Raw genomic sequence first — 18,143 nt, forward strand, 5'->3', positions numbered from 1 at the left:
TCAATCGGAATCTAGATGAGGTCATAAAACAATCAGTCAATGCATTGTCCCACACATAGATGTAACCCACCTCGATTGTAAGTTGTATAGATGTCCAGGCACCAGGGTGTGTTTTTCTGAACCCACAAGACAGTTTACAGCCCATATGCAAATAATGGACACCATTGCGGGGTAGAGGTGGGCTGATTCAGGGCCCAGGCAGACTAGGCAGGGCAGACAGCAGCTGGGGAAAGTCCATACAGGGGAATGTGCATGCTGGACAGCAGGTTGGGCTGGTCAAGCAGCCCACAGCAAGTTGGGAAGCCAATTAGCAGGTTGTGGCGCTGGTTAAGCAGGCTGACTGATCAAATTGTGCCTATAAATAGGCAGAATGCCCTCTCATTCCTCATCTCTGAGATATTTAAACATAAGCAGGTTGTGGTGCTGGTTAAGAAGGTTGACTGCCCTAATTGTGCCTATAAATAGGCATAATGCCCTCTCAATCCTCATCTCTCAGATATTCAAACACAAGCAGATCGAGCCCATTGAAGCAGCAGAGGTCACCAACAGAATTCATTGGCCCGGAAGGAGCAAAGTGTCCAAGATCTTCCAGGGCTCAGCAAGCAGTCTGTGCACAGAACCAGCCTGGGTGAGCACAGTCGTGCCTTGGGTCCAATGTGGAACTCAGCCCGCACTCAGTCCAGAGGTCAATAAAGATGCCATATGCATCATCTTTATCCATTATTTTACTTCATTTACGTATCCAACAATACAAGCAAATACACCACAAGGTTGGGCTCCTTAAGTGGGATAGATTGGACCTAGTCAGGTGTACTTGTCTCACTATTGGGCACTGATGACGTTAGTGGGGATGTTGTAGTATCTAGTTTATACTATGCATGATGGAGATGATGGTTTATTTTCTTGTGGATGACCACCATGAGGTTATAAATTGCACTTTCTTATAAGGTGAATTTGGGCATGTTCCTGGATTCATCTAGCTATATCTTTATGCTGTATTAGCGGACATGCAAATTTCACATTGTGAAGTTTTCGTCCAAGTTGCAGCCAGTTGATATTGTGTTAATTCTTTCTATCCTTAGTGGTGCATATGCTCTATCAACTACCTTTTTGTTGTAATAATTCTTTCTATTTGTTATGATCCTTAGTTCTAGGCTTCATTATGGTTGAGTCTGCCCTGTATCTCCGGAGCTCTGATAGAAACTTAGTACATAGACCTTTGTATAAATTTATTCTCTTATGTGTGTGTGTGTGTGTGTGTGTGTGTGTGTGGGAGCATATATTAATACCAAGTTCTACACCCACTATTGGGCACTCATGACGTTAGTGGGGATGTTGTAGTATCTAGTCTATACTATGCATGATGGAGTTGATGGTTTATTTTCTTGTGGATGACTAACATGAGGTTATAAATTGCACTTTCTTACAAGGTGTATTTGGGCATGTTCTTGGATTCATCTAGGTATATCTTTATGCTGTATTAGCTGACATGTAAATTTCACATTGTGAAGTTTTCGTCCAAGTTGCAGCCAGTTGATATTGTGTTAATTCTTTCTATCTTTAGTGGTGCATATGCTCTATCAACTACCTTTTTGTTGTAATAATTCTTTCTATTTGTTATGATCCTTAGTGCTAGGCTTCATTATGGCTGAGTTTGCCCTGTATCTCCAGAGCTTTGACAGAAACTCAGTACACAGACCTTTGTATAAATTTATGCTCTTATGCGTGCGTGTGCGTGCGTGCGTGGAGTGTGTGTGTGTGGGAGCATATATCAATACCAAGTTCTACACTCACTATTGGGCATTGATGACATTAGTGGGGATGTTGTAGTATCTAGTCTATACTATGCATGATGGAGTTGATGTGGATGACTACCATGAGGTTATAAATTGCACTTTCTTATAAAGTGAATTTGGACATGTTCCTGGATTCATCTAGGTATATATTAATTTCACCAAAGTATCACCTTAAGCAAAAGACTTCTGCTATGCGTGAAACATTGGTATTAGAGCGTAGGCTTTGATAAGGCTATGCAAGATTGTAGTGGAAGCCAGTAGGGTGCCAGAGATCTATTAAGAGGTTTTGGAATCAGTCAAGACAAGGTTGGCCAAAGTGTAAGATGCCTACACGCTCTAGGCCAATAAACACAAGCGAGATGCCAAGTCGTCTAAAGGGATTGGGTTTATATTAGGAGCATGAAACAAAGGCTGAAGCAAGTGGGAAGTGATGCCCAAGTTATCTTTTCGGAGCTCTAGACCCTTTGTGATCATAAAGAAGATTAATAATGTCTCCATGGAGCTCTGTCTTTCGCCAAGCTAGACAATGCATAATGCGTTCTAGGCTAGTTGGTTGAGTCCTTGCAGAGGACTCTTCCTTCGGCAGATGAGCCTCAACCAAAATTAATCAATGAGAGAGAAGTTTTGTTTCCGGAGCTAATCGTCCTCTATCGTTCCAAACATTGTATTGATATTTGAAAGCACTAGTTCATGACCAAGTTCGGGTATGGGGCATCCATGAAGTAGTATGGTTGGATGAGAAGTTTTTTGAGGACTATTCGGCATTGTTGACAAATTATCTTGAAGTTGTGCATCTTCTGTCAACAAGCTAAGCAAGAGGGGATGTCACGTGCACCCATTGCACTAGGGTGCCATGTGCCCATACTTGTAAAGAGTGCAACATAGAGTAACCTTTTGGAGGTTAAGAGATGAGCACTAAGCATTTTATGAGCCCTAGTCGAGAGACTAGTCGCTAGTCACCATGAGGGTGTTGGAACATATAATGTGGCCTTGCCTCCATGTTCATACTTATTAATAGTGGCCAGACCATTTTTAACTTTGGCCGGCCTATTGTGAAAACTAGTCACTTGTATATAAGTCATTTTTCACACTAAGTAATATAGAATCATTCCTTGGTATAATAGAATACTTGTGAGCTTCCCTTTGTGTCTAGTCTTGCTTGCTTGTGCTCTATGAATCTTGCATGCTTGATGGATGCTTGCTAGATATGATTGTTTGTAGGTTTTCTGCTTGCATGAGTTTCCAATTGGTCAGTGTGTTGTCCGGCACATGGATGTAACCCGTTTGCTTTTAATTTGTACAAGTGTCCAGGTAGCTTATTAGGCCAAGAGCTGAGCGCCTGATACAAGGGTGGGTCTGCATTTGAACCGAGAGGATAGTTTACACCCATATGCAAATACCGGGTAGTGTGTGCACCATTCCGGGTAGAGATGGGCTGATTCGGGCAGTAGGCCAGGCTAGGCAAACAACAGCTGGGACATGGCATACAAAAGTGTGGGTAAGCTGGACAGCAGGTTGGCCAAAGCAAGTTGGAATGACAATTAGCAGGTGTTTGCATTTGGAGTTGCGAAGAGGTCAAAGGTCTGGGCCCTGGCAAAGATTTGTCTTTTTATAATTAATCCAAAATAAGATCCTTCCCTAGTCATAAAAGAGAAACATCCGTAGAAAAGCGAACTACAAAACTAGCAGCCCTTGGGAAAGCCTGCTGTGTACATCCCTCCAAAGGGGTAAAAATATAAAAAACAAGAGGGGCTCCTTCTCTGGATGGCTGCTCTTGGAGGGAGGCCACATTAGGGGAGGGGGAGGGAAAAGCCACACAGGGGGCCTGTAATGCCAAGACAGTCTATCGCCCTCTCTAGCGAGGAAGGGGCCAGGACTTCAATTGTGTAGGAAAGAGGCCCAACACCAGTGTCACATGGAGCAGATGGAACGGGGGTTTGTTTTGCAACGGGAACGGGAACCCGGAAAGAAAATGGGAACGACATGTCATCACCATATGGCTACCATTTACAAGCTAAGGAGATGCAAGGGCATATATTGCCAAGCCTTTTAGATGCAAGGTCATACACCACTCTCATATGATATGATATGATCATAGAGAGATACAAAAATTCTCATTTCCTCAAAAATTATACCCACAATGCCTTCATCCAAGGATGCACATTTGCGGAACAGGAACGACAGAGGTTATGGAATGCGTTCCCTCATTCCCAAGGCTATGGAACTGCGTTCCATGGCCATATGCCCGGCACCGCTTTATCTGCTCTGAGTCGCCTGTGAGGCGCTTCTAGCATCCTCGTAGAGTGTGGATGATGTGTAGCCAAATGGAGCAGATCACCTCTGCCCGCGCGGGGGCCTGGGGGGCTGGGGGGCCACTCTGCATCTCGCCTGCTAGATATGCCAAGCGGTCATACTGCTGTTAATTTCCCATCTCTTACGAACTGCAGTCCTGAGATCCACTGTCTAACTTGGACCACTGAGGCTAGGACGGCCAAAATCTGAAAATGGGTGAGATGAAGGGCAAGGCAGGTGCCGTCCTCATAAAGAAGGGTTGCACCCTCCTCTGTCGTCCAAGCGACCGCTCTCCATGTTAATCAGAGGGTGCTTGACTTGGATGTGAGTAGCCTAAGAATCCTCCTCCAAACCTGCTGAGCCTTTGGGAAGTCCCAAAGGCAATGGTGCCGAGTCTCCACGGGGGCGCTGCATCAGCTGCAGTGGCTTTATGTGCACACTGCATGTAGATGAGGTTCTCATTTTGATGTAAACTTTGGTATCACTTTATCCACCTCACTTATGTTTGGACTAAATATTGGCGATTTTGGCTGGCCTCACATCCTTTGAAGTTTGGTGTGACATTGCCCACACATTCTAGTCAGGATATGGTGCAGATTCAGGTCTATTTGCACAAGAGGGCCGCAGTTCTGGAAGCTTGTGACGACTGCTCTGTCTTTCATCTTCTATTGGACATTATCCTAGTTCCACTTCTACATACAAGATCAAATCTGTGTGTATCTGTTGCTTGACAAATTATGCTTTGTGAGCGGCAACGTTAGTTTTCCCTTGCAGCGAACAATCTTTTATTGTGGTTTCCCAGTATGTGGTTTAGGGAATGGAGGTGTCAAAGGTTTTTGTTTAAATTCCCAATAATTCCACATAACTTGTATATATCTTGAAAAGCAACCAGACATGCTAAGCCGGGTGTACACAAACCATTCAACACTTGCCAGTTAAATGCATGCATTCTCATTGATAACATACATACATCAAAGGCCAGGATGCAGAGAATCTGAACTGTTGAGAAAAACTACTTAGGCAGCTGTGCATATCTAGTTGTACTACTGTTTGTACTTGTTTTTTTCTTTTTTTGGGTGGAATTCCTATGACAGAAATTGTTTTCCTTTGTTTTCAGGCTGGCCTTGTGACAACACTGAATACAAGAAGCACGGTCTTTGGGGTCACAAACCCCAAGGGAACTTATGATCCTTATCAGCGTATCTTTTTGTGTGCGTGCGTGCGCACGTGTGTGTGTGTGTGTGTGTGTGTGAGAGAGAGAGAGAGAGAGAGAGAGAGAGAGAGAGAGAGAGAGAAGAAAGAAAGAAGAAAAAAACGTCTCCCATGCCGTGCTAGTATGGTCCTGATCCTCTGTTGTAGTCTCCGCCGGTGTCGAGATGGGCCTCTCATCTTGGGGCGCCTGGACCGCCCCAGCTCTTTAGCCCGATCAATCAGTGTGCCTCTGGTGGGGCTGTACTCTGGGGCTAGTTGCAATGCCTGCTGACCTGAATGCTCAATCTCTGGTCGAAAGAAGTCTGTAATCTGCCTCTGTAGGTGTCTCTCCCTCTCTGATCCCCTCCCTCTCAGGAGACCCTCTCTATGTCTACGCAGCTCCAGCAAGTACAATCCGAGGCATCTCTGATCCTGGTATCTCATGACTCTAGAAAGTGGTCCAAAGCCCTCTCTGAACAGGCAGTGAAAACGGCCTCGTATCTCATAATATACTGGACAGTGACATATGTAATGTAACTCTGTCTCTGGCTCCATCTGGCACAGCTGACAAATCCTGGCCTCAGCTGGTACTCCTCTGAATTTGCCAGTCTCAATCTCTAGCTGGTGTGAGGATGTGCGCATCTGACCAATAGCACACCGTACCCCATGAGAAAGATGAGTATCCATGTAGCTGGGTCTAATCACAAACCCATCCTCTGTGAGCTGGAGAAGATGATCTCTATAGAAAGCCATCTTCGTACCAAGCTCGTGTGTCGGCTGTATCCATGTCCTCCTAGTGTCCAGCTGAGTCAAGTCTTGCCTGATAAGTCTGGTAATCTCTGCCCGTGTGAGAGAGAGGGAGGGTGCATCCAAGGAGTACGGAAATGGAGGTAGCCTGTCCATACTAAAGCCATATAGTTGGAACCAAGCTGTCATCTGTGCATACCAACATGATCCGTCTCCCTTTGATGCCAACTGTCGTGAAGACTCCAGGGCTAAGCGAGCATATCTGTCTCTAGGGAGAGCCCAAGTGCTATGTATAAAGGAGACTGATCGAGTGAGTGCCTCTACCACCAATGGGGGGGCAGCCATCTTTGCACGGATAATATCATGTGGTACGGAGGCCTTGGCCCTAATCATCCGGGAAATCATAGAAACCAAGGACCTCTCCATACGTCTCCATCCATCAGTGCTACCAGCTCGGCTGTGGTGATCCATTGAGGGTCCCCATATCTCCACTCCATACAGCATGGCTGAAGTGACCAAAGTGTCAAAGAGCCAGAGCTTTGTTCGAGGTTCCTGAAACTGAACCTGCGAACACATCCTCTCTAGTCTCCCCAATGCTGCATAAGCTCTAGTCAATCTGGTCTCCGTTGCTCTCCTCAAGGAAAATAGTGGGCCACTAAAAACCACACCAAGGTAAGTATATGCATTTGTATACTCCACTGTCTCCTGACCATATGTAAAGGTGGGCATTGACCTCCTAACCCACTGTGCTGTGGTGTTAAACACCATCACCTTGGTTTTACCAAGGTTAACAGACAATCCACTGTCCTCTGCAAACATGTGCAATGCATCCAAATGACGCTGCATCCCCTCTGGAGAATCTCATCATTCACACTTTTATCACTACTTGAATCATTAGTGCGCTTTCCAGAATAAGATCTGGACAATAAAGGAACCTGGCTATCAGTGATCAGTGAAGGCTTTCCCCAACACGACTCCATCAGATGGAATTCTCTCTGATACATATCCACCTTCATTATTAGCTTGTGTAAAATTGAGCCCACTACACTTTGGTGGCCAAAAGGAATTAAGTGGTTCCAATACCGGGCATCCAGATGTAATTTCTGAACTTCCATTCACATGGGCAGCATGCAGAAAGCAAGCATTGGGTGCTTTCTCAAGACTTTTGGGTGTGCTTAAATAACTGTAAGTATCTGCAGTAGTACTCTTCTGCAAAGCATGACCTTCTCTACCGTTTTTGCCGTCATCAAAGTCATCAGCACCAGCTACCTTATGCTCCCTTACACATCCAACATTGGCCTTACCCACAACTTGACTGCTCCTTGATACATACCACCCCCAACTAGGATTTCCCTTGAATCTTCCAGCTTGCCTCCTGCCTGAGGAGGACAAATGGCGATACCTTCCCTTGGATGAAAGGGGTTGACTAGATAAGACTGCACTGTCATCGTCATCAGCTTTATCAGCAGATGCTCCTTTAGATTTTTGTGCATTTTGCCAGCAGCGTGCAAGGTATCCTGATCCTGCAGCAGCCAGGAGAATCCACACTTCCATCTCTGAAGGGCTGTATCCTACTTGCCTCAATCTCAAGTTGGTGTGATGACACTTTGAGCTGGCCAATCGCCACTTGGGCACTGTGAGGCATGTACACATCCATGTATCCAGGTCTCTGTATGAGTCCATCCGTTGAGATACGCATAAACTGATCTCTGTAGTATGGCATCTTCGGTGGTAGAGGCTGATTGGGTGTAATCCAAGTCTCTTGAGTGTATCGTTGCCATAAATCCTGCCGAAGGACTCTGTTCCTCTCACTGTGAGAGAGTTGCATGTGTGGTGCATGTATATCATACTGGAAAGGTGGCAGGTGATCTATGTTGAGCTGAGTGAGCCACTGTATCATCCGTGAATACCATGATCTCCTATCTCCACTCTCTGCGAGCTACTTGGACGCCTCAAAAGCTCTATGTGAGAGTCGATCTGATGCATATCTTTGATCGTCTGTATGAAGTACTATGTGAGAGTCGATCTGATGCATATCTTTGATCGTCTGTATGAAGTAGATCGTCTGGAAGAGGGATGAGACCAAAATGATGTATACATAGTGTTCATGAAATCTCGTCATGGATGAAAAAAGAAAAAGCAATAGTGAACTAAAACTGGAAGCTAAGATCTCAAACTCTAAGATTATACAAGATGAAAAATCTAAATCCTACTATGCCAGGCATGGGGTACAATAAGTGAATAAAATTAATCAATCAACACTGTATGCCGGGCAAGGTCTTATTTAGGATGTCCATCATGGGTGATACAAGAAGGCTAGAGATGTTCATGGTTTGCTACAAGGTTGGACCAAAACGTATGTACGGATCCAATCCGTACCGTACATCCGTGCCGTACGGATCGATCCGTACGCGTTTTTTTTTTTGGCTTTGCTTGCCTGCGATAAACGTTTCGCTTGCGATTAACGTTTTTTTTTTTGGGTTTCGCCTGCGATAGCGTCTGGACTCTGTACGGCGCACACCTTCCGGTAAGGGCCTCTACAGTCGCTCTCTCTCTCTCTCTCTCTCTCTCTCTCTCTCTCTCTTCGCTACTGTCGCTGCCGCCTTCCTTTCGCGTCGCCTCCTTCCCCACCCCGTTTTCCCCACCCACCCATGCACCCACCCACGCACCCTTGCTCAGGCCCCCAAGGCAGCAACATAACTCTCTCTCTCTCTCTCTCTCTCTCTCTGGGTTTTTTTATCCAGACATTGTATCAGATCCACCATGATGTAACTTTTGGTCTCATAGGTCATTATGGCCTTTTGAAGACGTTAATATAACATTTCATTTCATTTCATTTCTCTCTCTCTCTCTCTCTGAGCCTTAGCCCACCCTCTGTGGACCATGCATAGAGCTCTCAGCCTCTCCCTCCTTCAAGTCTCTCTCTCTCTCTCTCTCTCTCTCTCTCTCTCTCTCTCTCTCTCTCTCTCTCTCTCTCTCTCTCTCAGCGGAGCTGCCCACTAAATATTATGCATTGCATGATTGCTGAATCCTGACTGAAATTGTATGGCATTGTGCATTGAATTTGTCAGAGCAATCATGCATTGACTTGTGATTCTAATTTCTCACTTTTGAATTAGTAGGTTTTTGACCTTGTTGTGTCTCTATTTTGAAAGTTTTATATGTCAATGTGGACATGGATTGAAATTTTATGTGGGTGGCTGAAATTTCTGAGATTTTATGTATTTTTACCAATGGTACGTATTTTTACGTACCTTAAAATTTTTTTCCGTACCAAACAACGTACAGTACGTACGGATCCGTACAGTACATAACGTTTGGAACCACCTTGGTTTGCTATGAGGATGAGGTTGCACAATGGTGGGCTAGGATCACTTGAATCTGGGGATGATGAGATGGGGGTGGCCGGGGTCCGATGGGACGAGGGTGTCTAGCTCTCTAGAGTATGTGCCTACTTTGATGGGACTCTCATGGGCCTGTTGCAAGGGGGCACTATGGTATAGGCTCCTGTATCACTGTGGTGGGTTTTGGTGCCTCTGTATCTCCCTTCTAGGCTGGAAAAAGCTGGTGATGGCAAGCCGAGAGGAGTGTTGGGGGCAAGGATCTCTAAGTAGTGACTCTCTATGTCGGTTGCGCTCCAGTAGGAGTCCAAGGCACCTCTGATTTGGATATTCCATGATCCGGAATAAGGGTCCAATGCCATCTCTGAATAGACATTTAAATCTCCCTCTAATCTCGTAGTAGACTGGGCATTGGCAAACATAGTGCTCCTCTGACTCTTTGAATAGATAATGAAATCTCCTTTGATCTCATAGTAGAGTTGTCACTGGCAAATTTTTACCATAGGATGGACTTACTTAGGAGACATAAGGTCATTGACCATGAGAGGGCTATCAGGCGTAGGTGATCAACATTACAGAGGGAACATGAAAAGCATGCCAATGCCCAATGGATTGCAAATACTATGTATTGTTAGGACTGAGCTTTAACATTACCTGGAGTAGAGAGGGGAGTATAGTTACCATGTCTAGGAATCATTTTGGGCCCCAATGGGAGGCATATGCAATAAACACTTTTTTGCTACTCATGGCCCTTCTTAGAGTCCTTTGATACCATGGAGTAAGAAGTCGTTGGGTGAGTTAATGCAGCCTATGCGATTTATGTTGTGGAAAAAGCAGGGTGATAGGGCTGGACATACTTGGGTCTCCTGGATGCATATTACCACACCTAAGAGATTAGGGGAAGGAGCTTTGTTGGATGTGTACATTCATCTTCTAGTTCGCGATTGGTCCTTGTTCCAAGACTTGTGTCTTCAGACGCAGCCTTGGGTATATATGGCCCGCAAACTTATTGCAGGGTATTCATCAGGGTAAGACAAGAATTGCTGTATCATGGTGGGAGATTTTGAATGGGGCACAGACGGTCAAGGTGCCTGCTTTTGAGTTGTTTTCACATTTGTTGATCTCTTGGCAAGAAGTCTTATCGCATACTTGTTGGAATCCACCACAGAATAGGCTTCTTGCAAACTCCTGGCAGGGAGAGCCTTTTGTTACCACACGGGTTGTGACTTGGCCAGGGAGGGATGATTCTCGTAAGTCAGTTGAATCGTATGGCTAGGTTGCGCTTGGTGCGGGTGGCTGATGCATTGATACCGAGGCGGGGTCGGGTTTTCTCTTTCCGTCGGATTCGTCAACATTTCAGGGTTCCTAGGTCTTATAGTTCACTGTGGAGTGTGATTAAGGAGAAATTATGACAGTGATGCTTCTTTGATTTTGAGCTCTTCTCTATCAGATTCTTGGAAATTGGGACGTTCAGTTCGCCAGGGTTGTCCGCTTAGTTCCCTGTTGTTTGCTATTGCCACACATCCTTTTCTTTGCTACTTGGATTTTTTGCAAGCTACTGATGAATTGCATGGCTTACAGCTTCCTGCTGGGCATACTTTCCTGGCTCAGGCTTATGCTGATGATTCTTTTTTTATGCCCAAGAATACGCAACAAGATCTTCAGAGATTAATGGAGGCTTTGGAACTTTTTGGTCTGGCTGCTGGTTTGAAAGTAAACTTCCGTAAGTCTACCTTGCTTGCGCTTAATGTACAGCAATGGCATCATGTATTGTGGCCCGGTGGAATACCTCCTGGTGGACATATCGTTCGTCATTTGGGTTACCCTTTGGGTTGGCAGATGTCATCTTCACAAATGATTCAATGAGTTATGCTAAAATTGAATCGCAAAATTGATTATTGGCAGCTTTCCACTTGGCCTCTTCATGTATGTCTCAGGATAGTGCAGGCTATTGTAATGGCTTACATACAGTTCTTTCTTCCATTGATTATGTGGAGGAAAGCTGATATAGATCGGTTTATGTCTCTGGTAATGGCAATTGTGTGGAAAACTCAACATTGTAAAAAGGGTCTTCGTCTTTTGTCAATGCCAAAGTTGTGTTCTCCAAAGATACATGGTGGCTTGAACATATTGAATATTCACTTTCATGTGCTTGCTCGTAAACCCACTTTGCTGTTGGAATTTGTACAACAGCGCCAGCCATCGGCTATTATGTTGGGTCATATGTGTATGTCAATGTCTTCATCTGCTTTTGGAAAGTGGACTGTTACGTATTGGGATGCAATTTTCAGCCATTTCGATGGAAAAATTGTCGGCTGCCCTCTTTCATCTAAGTTGATTTCTGCCTGGAAACAGGTTACGCAATATCTTTTTTGGAATCCCAGGCTTAATGGGCAATCTTCTTCGCTTCGCCTTGAGAGTATTCATTGGTCAAAGGCTTTTGATGTACCCTTGGCTCTACGTGAGCCTAGGAAGGCATATTTCCTTTCAAAGAAAGGAGTTTATCTTATTGATGATGTTTTGGATGCTGGTGGCCATGTGCTTTCTTTTGTGGTTGCCGCCAGAAAATTTGGTCTGGGAATGCATTATAGAACAATCTGGCAGCTTATTCGAGAGCTTCTTGCTCCTTTTGAACCAATTGCAGATTTGGATCGTTCTAATCGTTTGGTTGATTGGAGCCTTAGAAGAGAACAACCTGCACGAGGCCCTTTATCAATGGCTAAACTTTCGGTTCGTTCGATATATCATCTCTTGTTGCCTGCCTCTTGGGTTCAAGAACATGCGAATCAGATTTGGCATCTTCATAAAAGTCAGACTTGGTGGAAACAGCGGCTTCATTCTCTTTGGAAATGCAGTCTGCCTTTGAAAAGTAGACTTTTTTTATGGAGATGCTTGATTGGAGTCTTGCCAGTCGGGCTTTTCTTGGCTAGGCGACATTTGGCACCTTCAACTTGTCATAGTTGTGGTGCTTCTCAAGAGACAGTCTTTCATCTTTTGTGGAGTTGTCCTCTCACCAGGACTTTTTTGGATCTGATTGCTGCACGTTTGAGAGCCTGCTTCCGACAGGCACCCTTTGGGAAATACTTTTGGATCTTCGGTCTTCTCCCATCACCCCTTAGATCCTATAAAGTCTTCTTTGATTGGGTTCGTTATTGGGCTTTATGGACTACCTGGCAGTCTCGCCAACAGGATAGTTTTTGCTGGGCCTCATTTGGATGCTTACTCATTCTTCCGTTCCTCTCTTCAGCAATCTTTATATGACTGTCTCTCTCTTCATGAGATTGACTCATCTCTGTATGCTCTTTTTACAGATTGTTTTTTAGATGTTTAACTATGTTCACACTGAACATAGTGAACACTCTACTAGTCTCCCTTGTAAATGGTCTTTTTAGTGGGTTTTCCTTGTTTTGAGGTTTCCCACCTGTAATTAATGACGTGAAGCTTTACAAAAAAAAAAGATTAAGGAGAAATTAGATTCGTTTGGGAATATTCCGGCCCTCGAGGCCACTACACCATTGGGCTGATTGGATGCTTAAAAAACTTGGGGATCTTATGCTAGTGTCTGCTAACCAAGTCTACCATTTGTTGGTTGAGGATAAGAGGTGGGTTACTGAAAAAGCTAACAAAGTTTGGCAGGTAGTTCGAAGACGCTCGTGGTGTAAGCATACATTGATGGGTGTTTGGCAGGTGTTGGTAGGAGGTTTGCCTACAGGGGATCAATTGTGCAAGAGGAAGCTTGTAGCAGGACTTTGTGTTTTCTACACCACTTGCCCAGAGAATAGCTGCCATTTATTTATGCATTGCCTGGTTGCTAAAAGTGTTTGGGATTTTGTTTCCCGAGCTTGGTAGTCCATTGCACACACACATGTTTCGGTCAGGGATTGGGTTTTCGGCAATCTTCCGGGTGCAATAGTGGAGGTTGCACTTGTGGATTTGTTTCATTTCTTTAGGTGGATTGGCTTGTGGCACAAATGGCTCACCCGAAATGCATTCATCTTTGATGGCCAATCGAGTTTACAAAGCCATATTGGACGAATTCGGGGCTGCTTGTGGCAGCTTTTGGCCATGGCTTCTGCGCATGTGATAGGCCGAGAGTTGGCCGCTGCTTTGATTCGGATCGTCTGCACAGGTCCATTGCGTGCATAGTTGATGGAGGGTTTTTTCCGGCGGCATCATCACTGCTCGGGAAAATGTATCAGTTGTCTGGACTATCTACTGTCTACTATTTCTGTCCCCCCTCCCCCCTTTTTTTGAGCTTGTTTGTGTTCTAGCCCAGCTGGTGGCCAGGAGGCCTATGTACATTACCTTTGCATATTATTACGTTCTTACCTTTACGAAAAAAAAGAAGAGAGAGAGAGTTATATTAATGTCTACAAAAAATCCAAAGGGTCTACGAGACCAAAAAGTGTAACCATAGTTCCATGAGATATCATGATCATGGAAACAAAAGAAAAGCGAATTAGATACATCATCATAATGGTTACCATGTGTGTGTGTGTGTGAGAGAGAGAGAGGAGAGTATTTGTTATAGTTCACGGGGTGGTCCTCAAGCATCTTCCTTAACTACTCTTCGCTTAAGCTCTAACTGTTAACACGACGCTGTCTGGGCCACTGCTAAGCCGTTTTGACATAGTATTGGTCCTTCTGGACACCAAGAACCCAGAGTGGGACAAGATTGTATCTTCTCATATCCTAAACGAAGTAAGTTCTCGCAAGTAGTTTTCAATAATGTTTTTTTTTTGGGTGAGGTTTGGGGGGGGGGGGGGGGGGGGGCTCAAGACATGCTGCAAGTAAATTATATGGTTTTTTCTTAAAGACATTGTTTTTTATTGGTTCATACAGCATTCAAAGCACCAAGACAGCAGTGGTGTAAATGACTCGAGGGGATTTTGGAACTTGGCAATGCTAAGAAGGTAAGGTATAGGCAATTGTCCTTCTGAAAAGGTTCTGAAGTGGCTGCATTCTGTGCCTGTTTTGAAGCAAAGGCTTTGATCAAATTATGGGAGCCTCAACTTCTCTTGTAGGTATGTTCGATATGTGAAGGAGCATTTCCAGCCTGTATTGACTAGTGAAGCAGAGTCCGTGATAGTGAGCTACTACCAATTGCAACGCCGATCTGGGACACAAAATGCTGGTGAATGCTTTGCTTAGAGTGAAAAGTATTCTGATCTCGGATATTTGATTTTGGGGTTATTTTAGCAAGCTTTATTAGGTTTATGCTTTCAATAGAAAGGTTGGGTGCCATTATCACCATAAAGCCCTTCAGTCCTCTTAAACATCAACCCTTGATGCATATGAGTGAACTCAAGGTGGTGGTGGCCAGTTGACTGGTTGTCTGGACCATCAAGGTAAGAATTATCTACACATCCAACTCGTGCATGCAAAGGGATTCTCAATCCCTTGTTTGCACAAGTATGAGGTGCCCCTTCCACTTGATGCCTCAAAAGGGTTTTTTGGAAAATGCATGCCGCATTTTTGTAATGGAACCCGTAGTTCCTCCCATGAAGTAAAAGTCTATAACACAAGCATAATAGGTGTTCTATTTAGATATCCTATTCCTGTTTGAACAATAATCAGTTCAGTGACATTAAGCAGTCCCCTCACCAGTTCTTGCTTCACCAATAAACTACTATGTGTGAGGAAGGAATGTTAGGATCCTAGATGAAGTGCCCACTAACAATCAACTCAGTTCATTGGATCGATTAGGTTTTGTTTTGTATTAATTAGACGAGTGGGAGCTTCCAAATTTGAGAAATTGCTTGCATAATGAGATATAGCAAAATCTTTATGTCTTATCTTTGTGTCAACCTAGCTGAAGTTCTTATATAACTATATACAAGGAAAGGAAATAATAGTGAGGAGAGGGATTGAAGGAAGACATCAAATAGTGCAATCAGCACACACAGTGTGGCATGCAATGGAAAGGAAAAATCAGCTAGAAGAGTGAGCAATGAGGGCATACATCCAAAAATGCAGCCAGTATGTATGCATAATAGCATGTAGCAGGTAAATTTGGCAGTACATTGAGCATGCATAATTGCATGTAAGGGTTTGAGCGGGTAATCTTCTCACTTACTACAGAACCCATTCTTCCCCCCATGAAGTAGAACAGCATTGGTCAAGGTTTGGTAAGCCTCTGCACGAGTTCTTGCTTAGCTAATAAACTACAATGTGAGGAAGGAATGTAACATAGGGTCCTAGATGAAGCACCCCACTAACAATTAAGTTGGTTCATTGGATTGATTTTTCGGTGTTTTATGTTGATTAGATGAGTCAGAGATTCCCAATTCATGAAATTGTGCGCAACTAACGAGTAGCTTGCAACTAGTAATGTAAAGGCAAAAATAGCTAGGAGAGCAAGGGATGAGGACATGCATCTGAAAATGCAGCCAGTATGCATGCATAGTGGCACTCATCATTTAGTGTATACTAAAGGTAAGTATAAAAAAGCACTTATCATCATTTTGTGTCGTAGTATCTACTTCATACTATGCATTATGGAGTTGATAGTTATATAGTCTTGTGGGTTGACTACCATGAGTATATAACATGCACATTCCTAAAAGGTGAATTTGGGCATGTTCCTGGATTCATCTAGGTATATATAGCCTTGTGGGTTGACTACCATGAGTATATAACATGCACGTTCCTAAAAGGTGAATTTGGGCATGTTCCTGGATTCATCTAGGTATATAAAAAAGCTAAACATTAGTTAGCCACATGAGTTATAAATAGAATCATGAGTTGAAAGGTTGTGATGCGTAAAGTAAAAATGGGCTCATATAAATTAATGAAAGCCCACATGGCATAGCTTCGAAGCTCTTATCATTGGTTGAAGTAAGGGATACCTCCTGCGTATAACCATGCATCATCTATTCATGTAAATTTGCAATGTTTACCTCCATGTCGAGGAGTAGCAGCAAATTGCTTCCAAATCATGTTTGTGTGTCTCTGTGCTTGGTTCTGGGACTGAGGCATCTGCTCTTGATCCTAAGCTGCGGCCTCAATGCTGACCGTAATGGGTGGTTGTGGAGATGTGCTAAAGAGAGTAGCAGTGGATGCACAAATATCGTGTTCTAGTTGTCTTTTGCCTTTGGTTGTTTGGTCGTCCAGACTCCAGAGAAGTTCTCTTGGTATACCGTGGAGAAAGGTTGCGATGAGTCTTTGTGGCTGGATTAAGGGTCTCCTTGGCTGTTAGAAGCCTATCTCATATGATTTGACTTGTGTCGAGGAAGAAAAAGGCAACATATTATTGACTGGGCACTATATTGCTTAAACGTTTTAATTTTTCTATAATATTTCTAATGAATGAATGGGACCACGACATCTGTTATCATTTAATGACTAGGTTGGCAATGGCATTGCAGCAAGGACAACTATACGGATGTTGGAAAGCTTGATTAGGCTAGCACAAGGTATGATGATTGTAAAGAAGATGCACATACGGAAAGGAGCGTAAACAATGGAAATCAAGTAAAGCAAGATCATGAATACCATGATTACTCCAATTCAGCAGGATTCTAACCAGTGGTATATATATGCAACAGCTCATGCCAGGCTTATGTTTCGAAACAAGGTCACAAGGGTGGATGCGATTGCAGCCGTTTTCTGTGTTGAGTCATCCATGACAACCTCTGCTATCCTAGATAATGTTGGCAATGCCCTTCATTCGAGTTTTGCAGACAACCCAGATGAAGAGTGTATCCTACTGTATGGCTTATGGATTATCCTCTTTTTGACTCTTTAGTCATCTTGTTGAACTTTTATGATGCTCTCTCTCACCATGCTGTCTTTAACAATCTACAAAGATGCAAAGCAAGAGAAGTTGATTTTAGAGAAGTTGAATCTGTTGAATAGCAATGAGGTATCATCAGATCAGTCAGCAGGCCTTTCTTCTCGCGAACAGGAACTACTACAGACTTTAGACAGCCGAATGCAAAGCTCTCTAAGTAGTAGGACATGGACCAGGTCCTTGGGTCAAGGAAATGCTGCTCAGTCAAGGCCAAGCCTTCAACCATGCACGACTCAGTCTCGAAGATCAAAACAGCAGCAGCCACACTTGTCCGGCACGTTCACTGAGGAAGGTCTTTTACATGCGAGCCAACAGGTGCAAGTGGATGCACCTTAAAACATTCAGTGGGGTTCACATCTGTATGCCTTGAAACCTGCCTTTGAATTGGATGCTGCTATTTTTGCAAATGCTTTTGAGTAAAGTAACTCGCTGTCCTGATGCATGCTTTTGAACGTTTGGTCAAGCAATCATGATAGTCAAGGATGTGAACAAGACAATCTGATTCTGAGTGCATCTAAATGTAGATTATTTTCCTTATGTGGTGGGCACACCAGAGCTAAAGTGTTCGGAAATCCACATGATGATGCATAGGACCATGTATTCTTTTCAAGCTGATTAATGGCTATGTCTCTGTATGCTGTGTAACCCTGCTTTGTTTTGTGAATGCTTTTAACTACAGCAACTCACTGTCCTGATGCATGCTTTTGTAAGGTGTATCAAGCAATCGTGAGGGTTAACGATCTGAGCAGTTATGCAGCGGGCCACTTGGTGATGCATAGTAATCAATGAGCTTCTTGTCAAGCCAATTGATGGCAATAAGCAGGTTAAATGTTGATTCTGTTGTCGGCTATCTTTGGCTTGTTATGCTATGCAATGTATTTTGTTGATTCTTTTGTGTGGTGTTATTCTCATTCTCTATCTTATTTCCCGGGTTAGGTTGCAAGTTCAAGTTATCCCAATCTCAATTCTGAGTTCTAAGGACAA

The 18,143-nt window shown here is 43.8% G+C and overlaps 1 protein-coding gene across 1 annotated transcript in view; it reads left to right on the top strand.

Moving 5' to 3' along the window:
* MCM9 (minichromosome maintenance 9) overlaps window positions 1-17,804 on the top strand; it is a 60,480-nt gene extending 42,676 nt beyond the window's left edge. The window contains exons 14-20 of the mRNA XM_086812624.1: window positions 5,206-5,287; window positions 13,947-14,068; window positions 14,210-14,280; window positions 14,392-14,501; window positions 16,735-16,782; window positions 16,915-17,067; window positions 17,176-17,804. Of these exons, the coding sequence (XP_086668750.1) occupies window positions 5,206-5,287; window positions 13,947-14,068; window positions 14,210-14,280; window positions 14,392-14,501; window positions 16,735-16,782; window positions 16,915-17,067; window positions 17,176-17,495 (906 nt within the window). The 3' untranslated portion in view covers window positions 17,496-17,804. The remainder of the gene's footprint in view (window positions 1-5,205; window positions 5,288-13,946; window positions 14,069-14,209; window positions 14,281-14,391; window positions 14,502-16,734; window positions 16,783-16,914; window positions 17,068-17,175) is intronic.
* Window positions 17,805-18,143: the final 339 nt, after the last annotated feature.

The sequence above is a fragment of the Cibotium barometz genome, chromosome 18, assembly GCF_041138505.1.
Source record: "Cibotium barometz isolate CiBa-2024 chromosome 18, ASM4113850v1, whole genome shotgun sequence".
In the NCBI taxonomy this organism is placed as follows: Eukaryota; Viridiplantae; Streptophyta; class Polypodiopsida; order Cyatheales; family Cibotiaceae; genus Cibotium; species Cibotium barometz.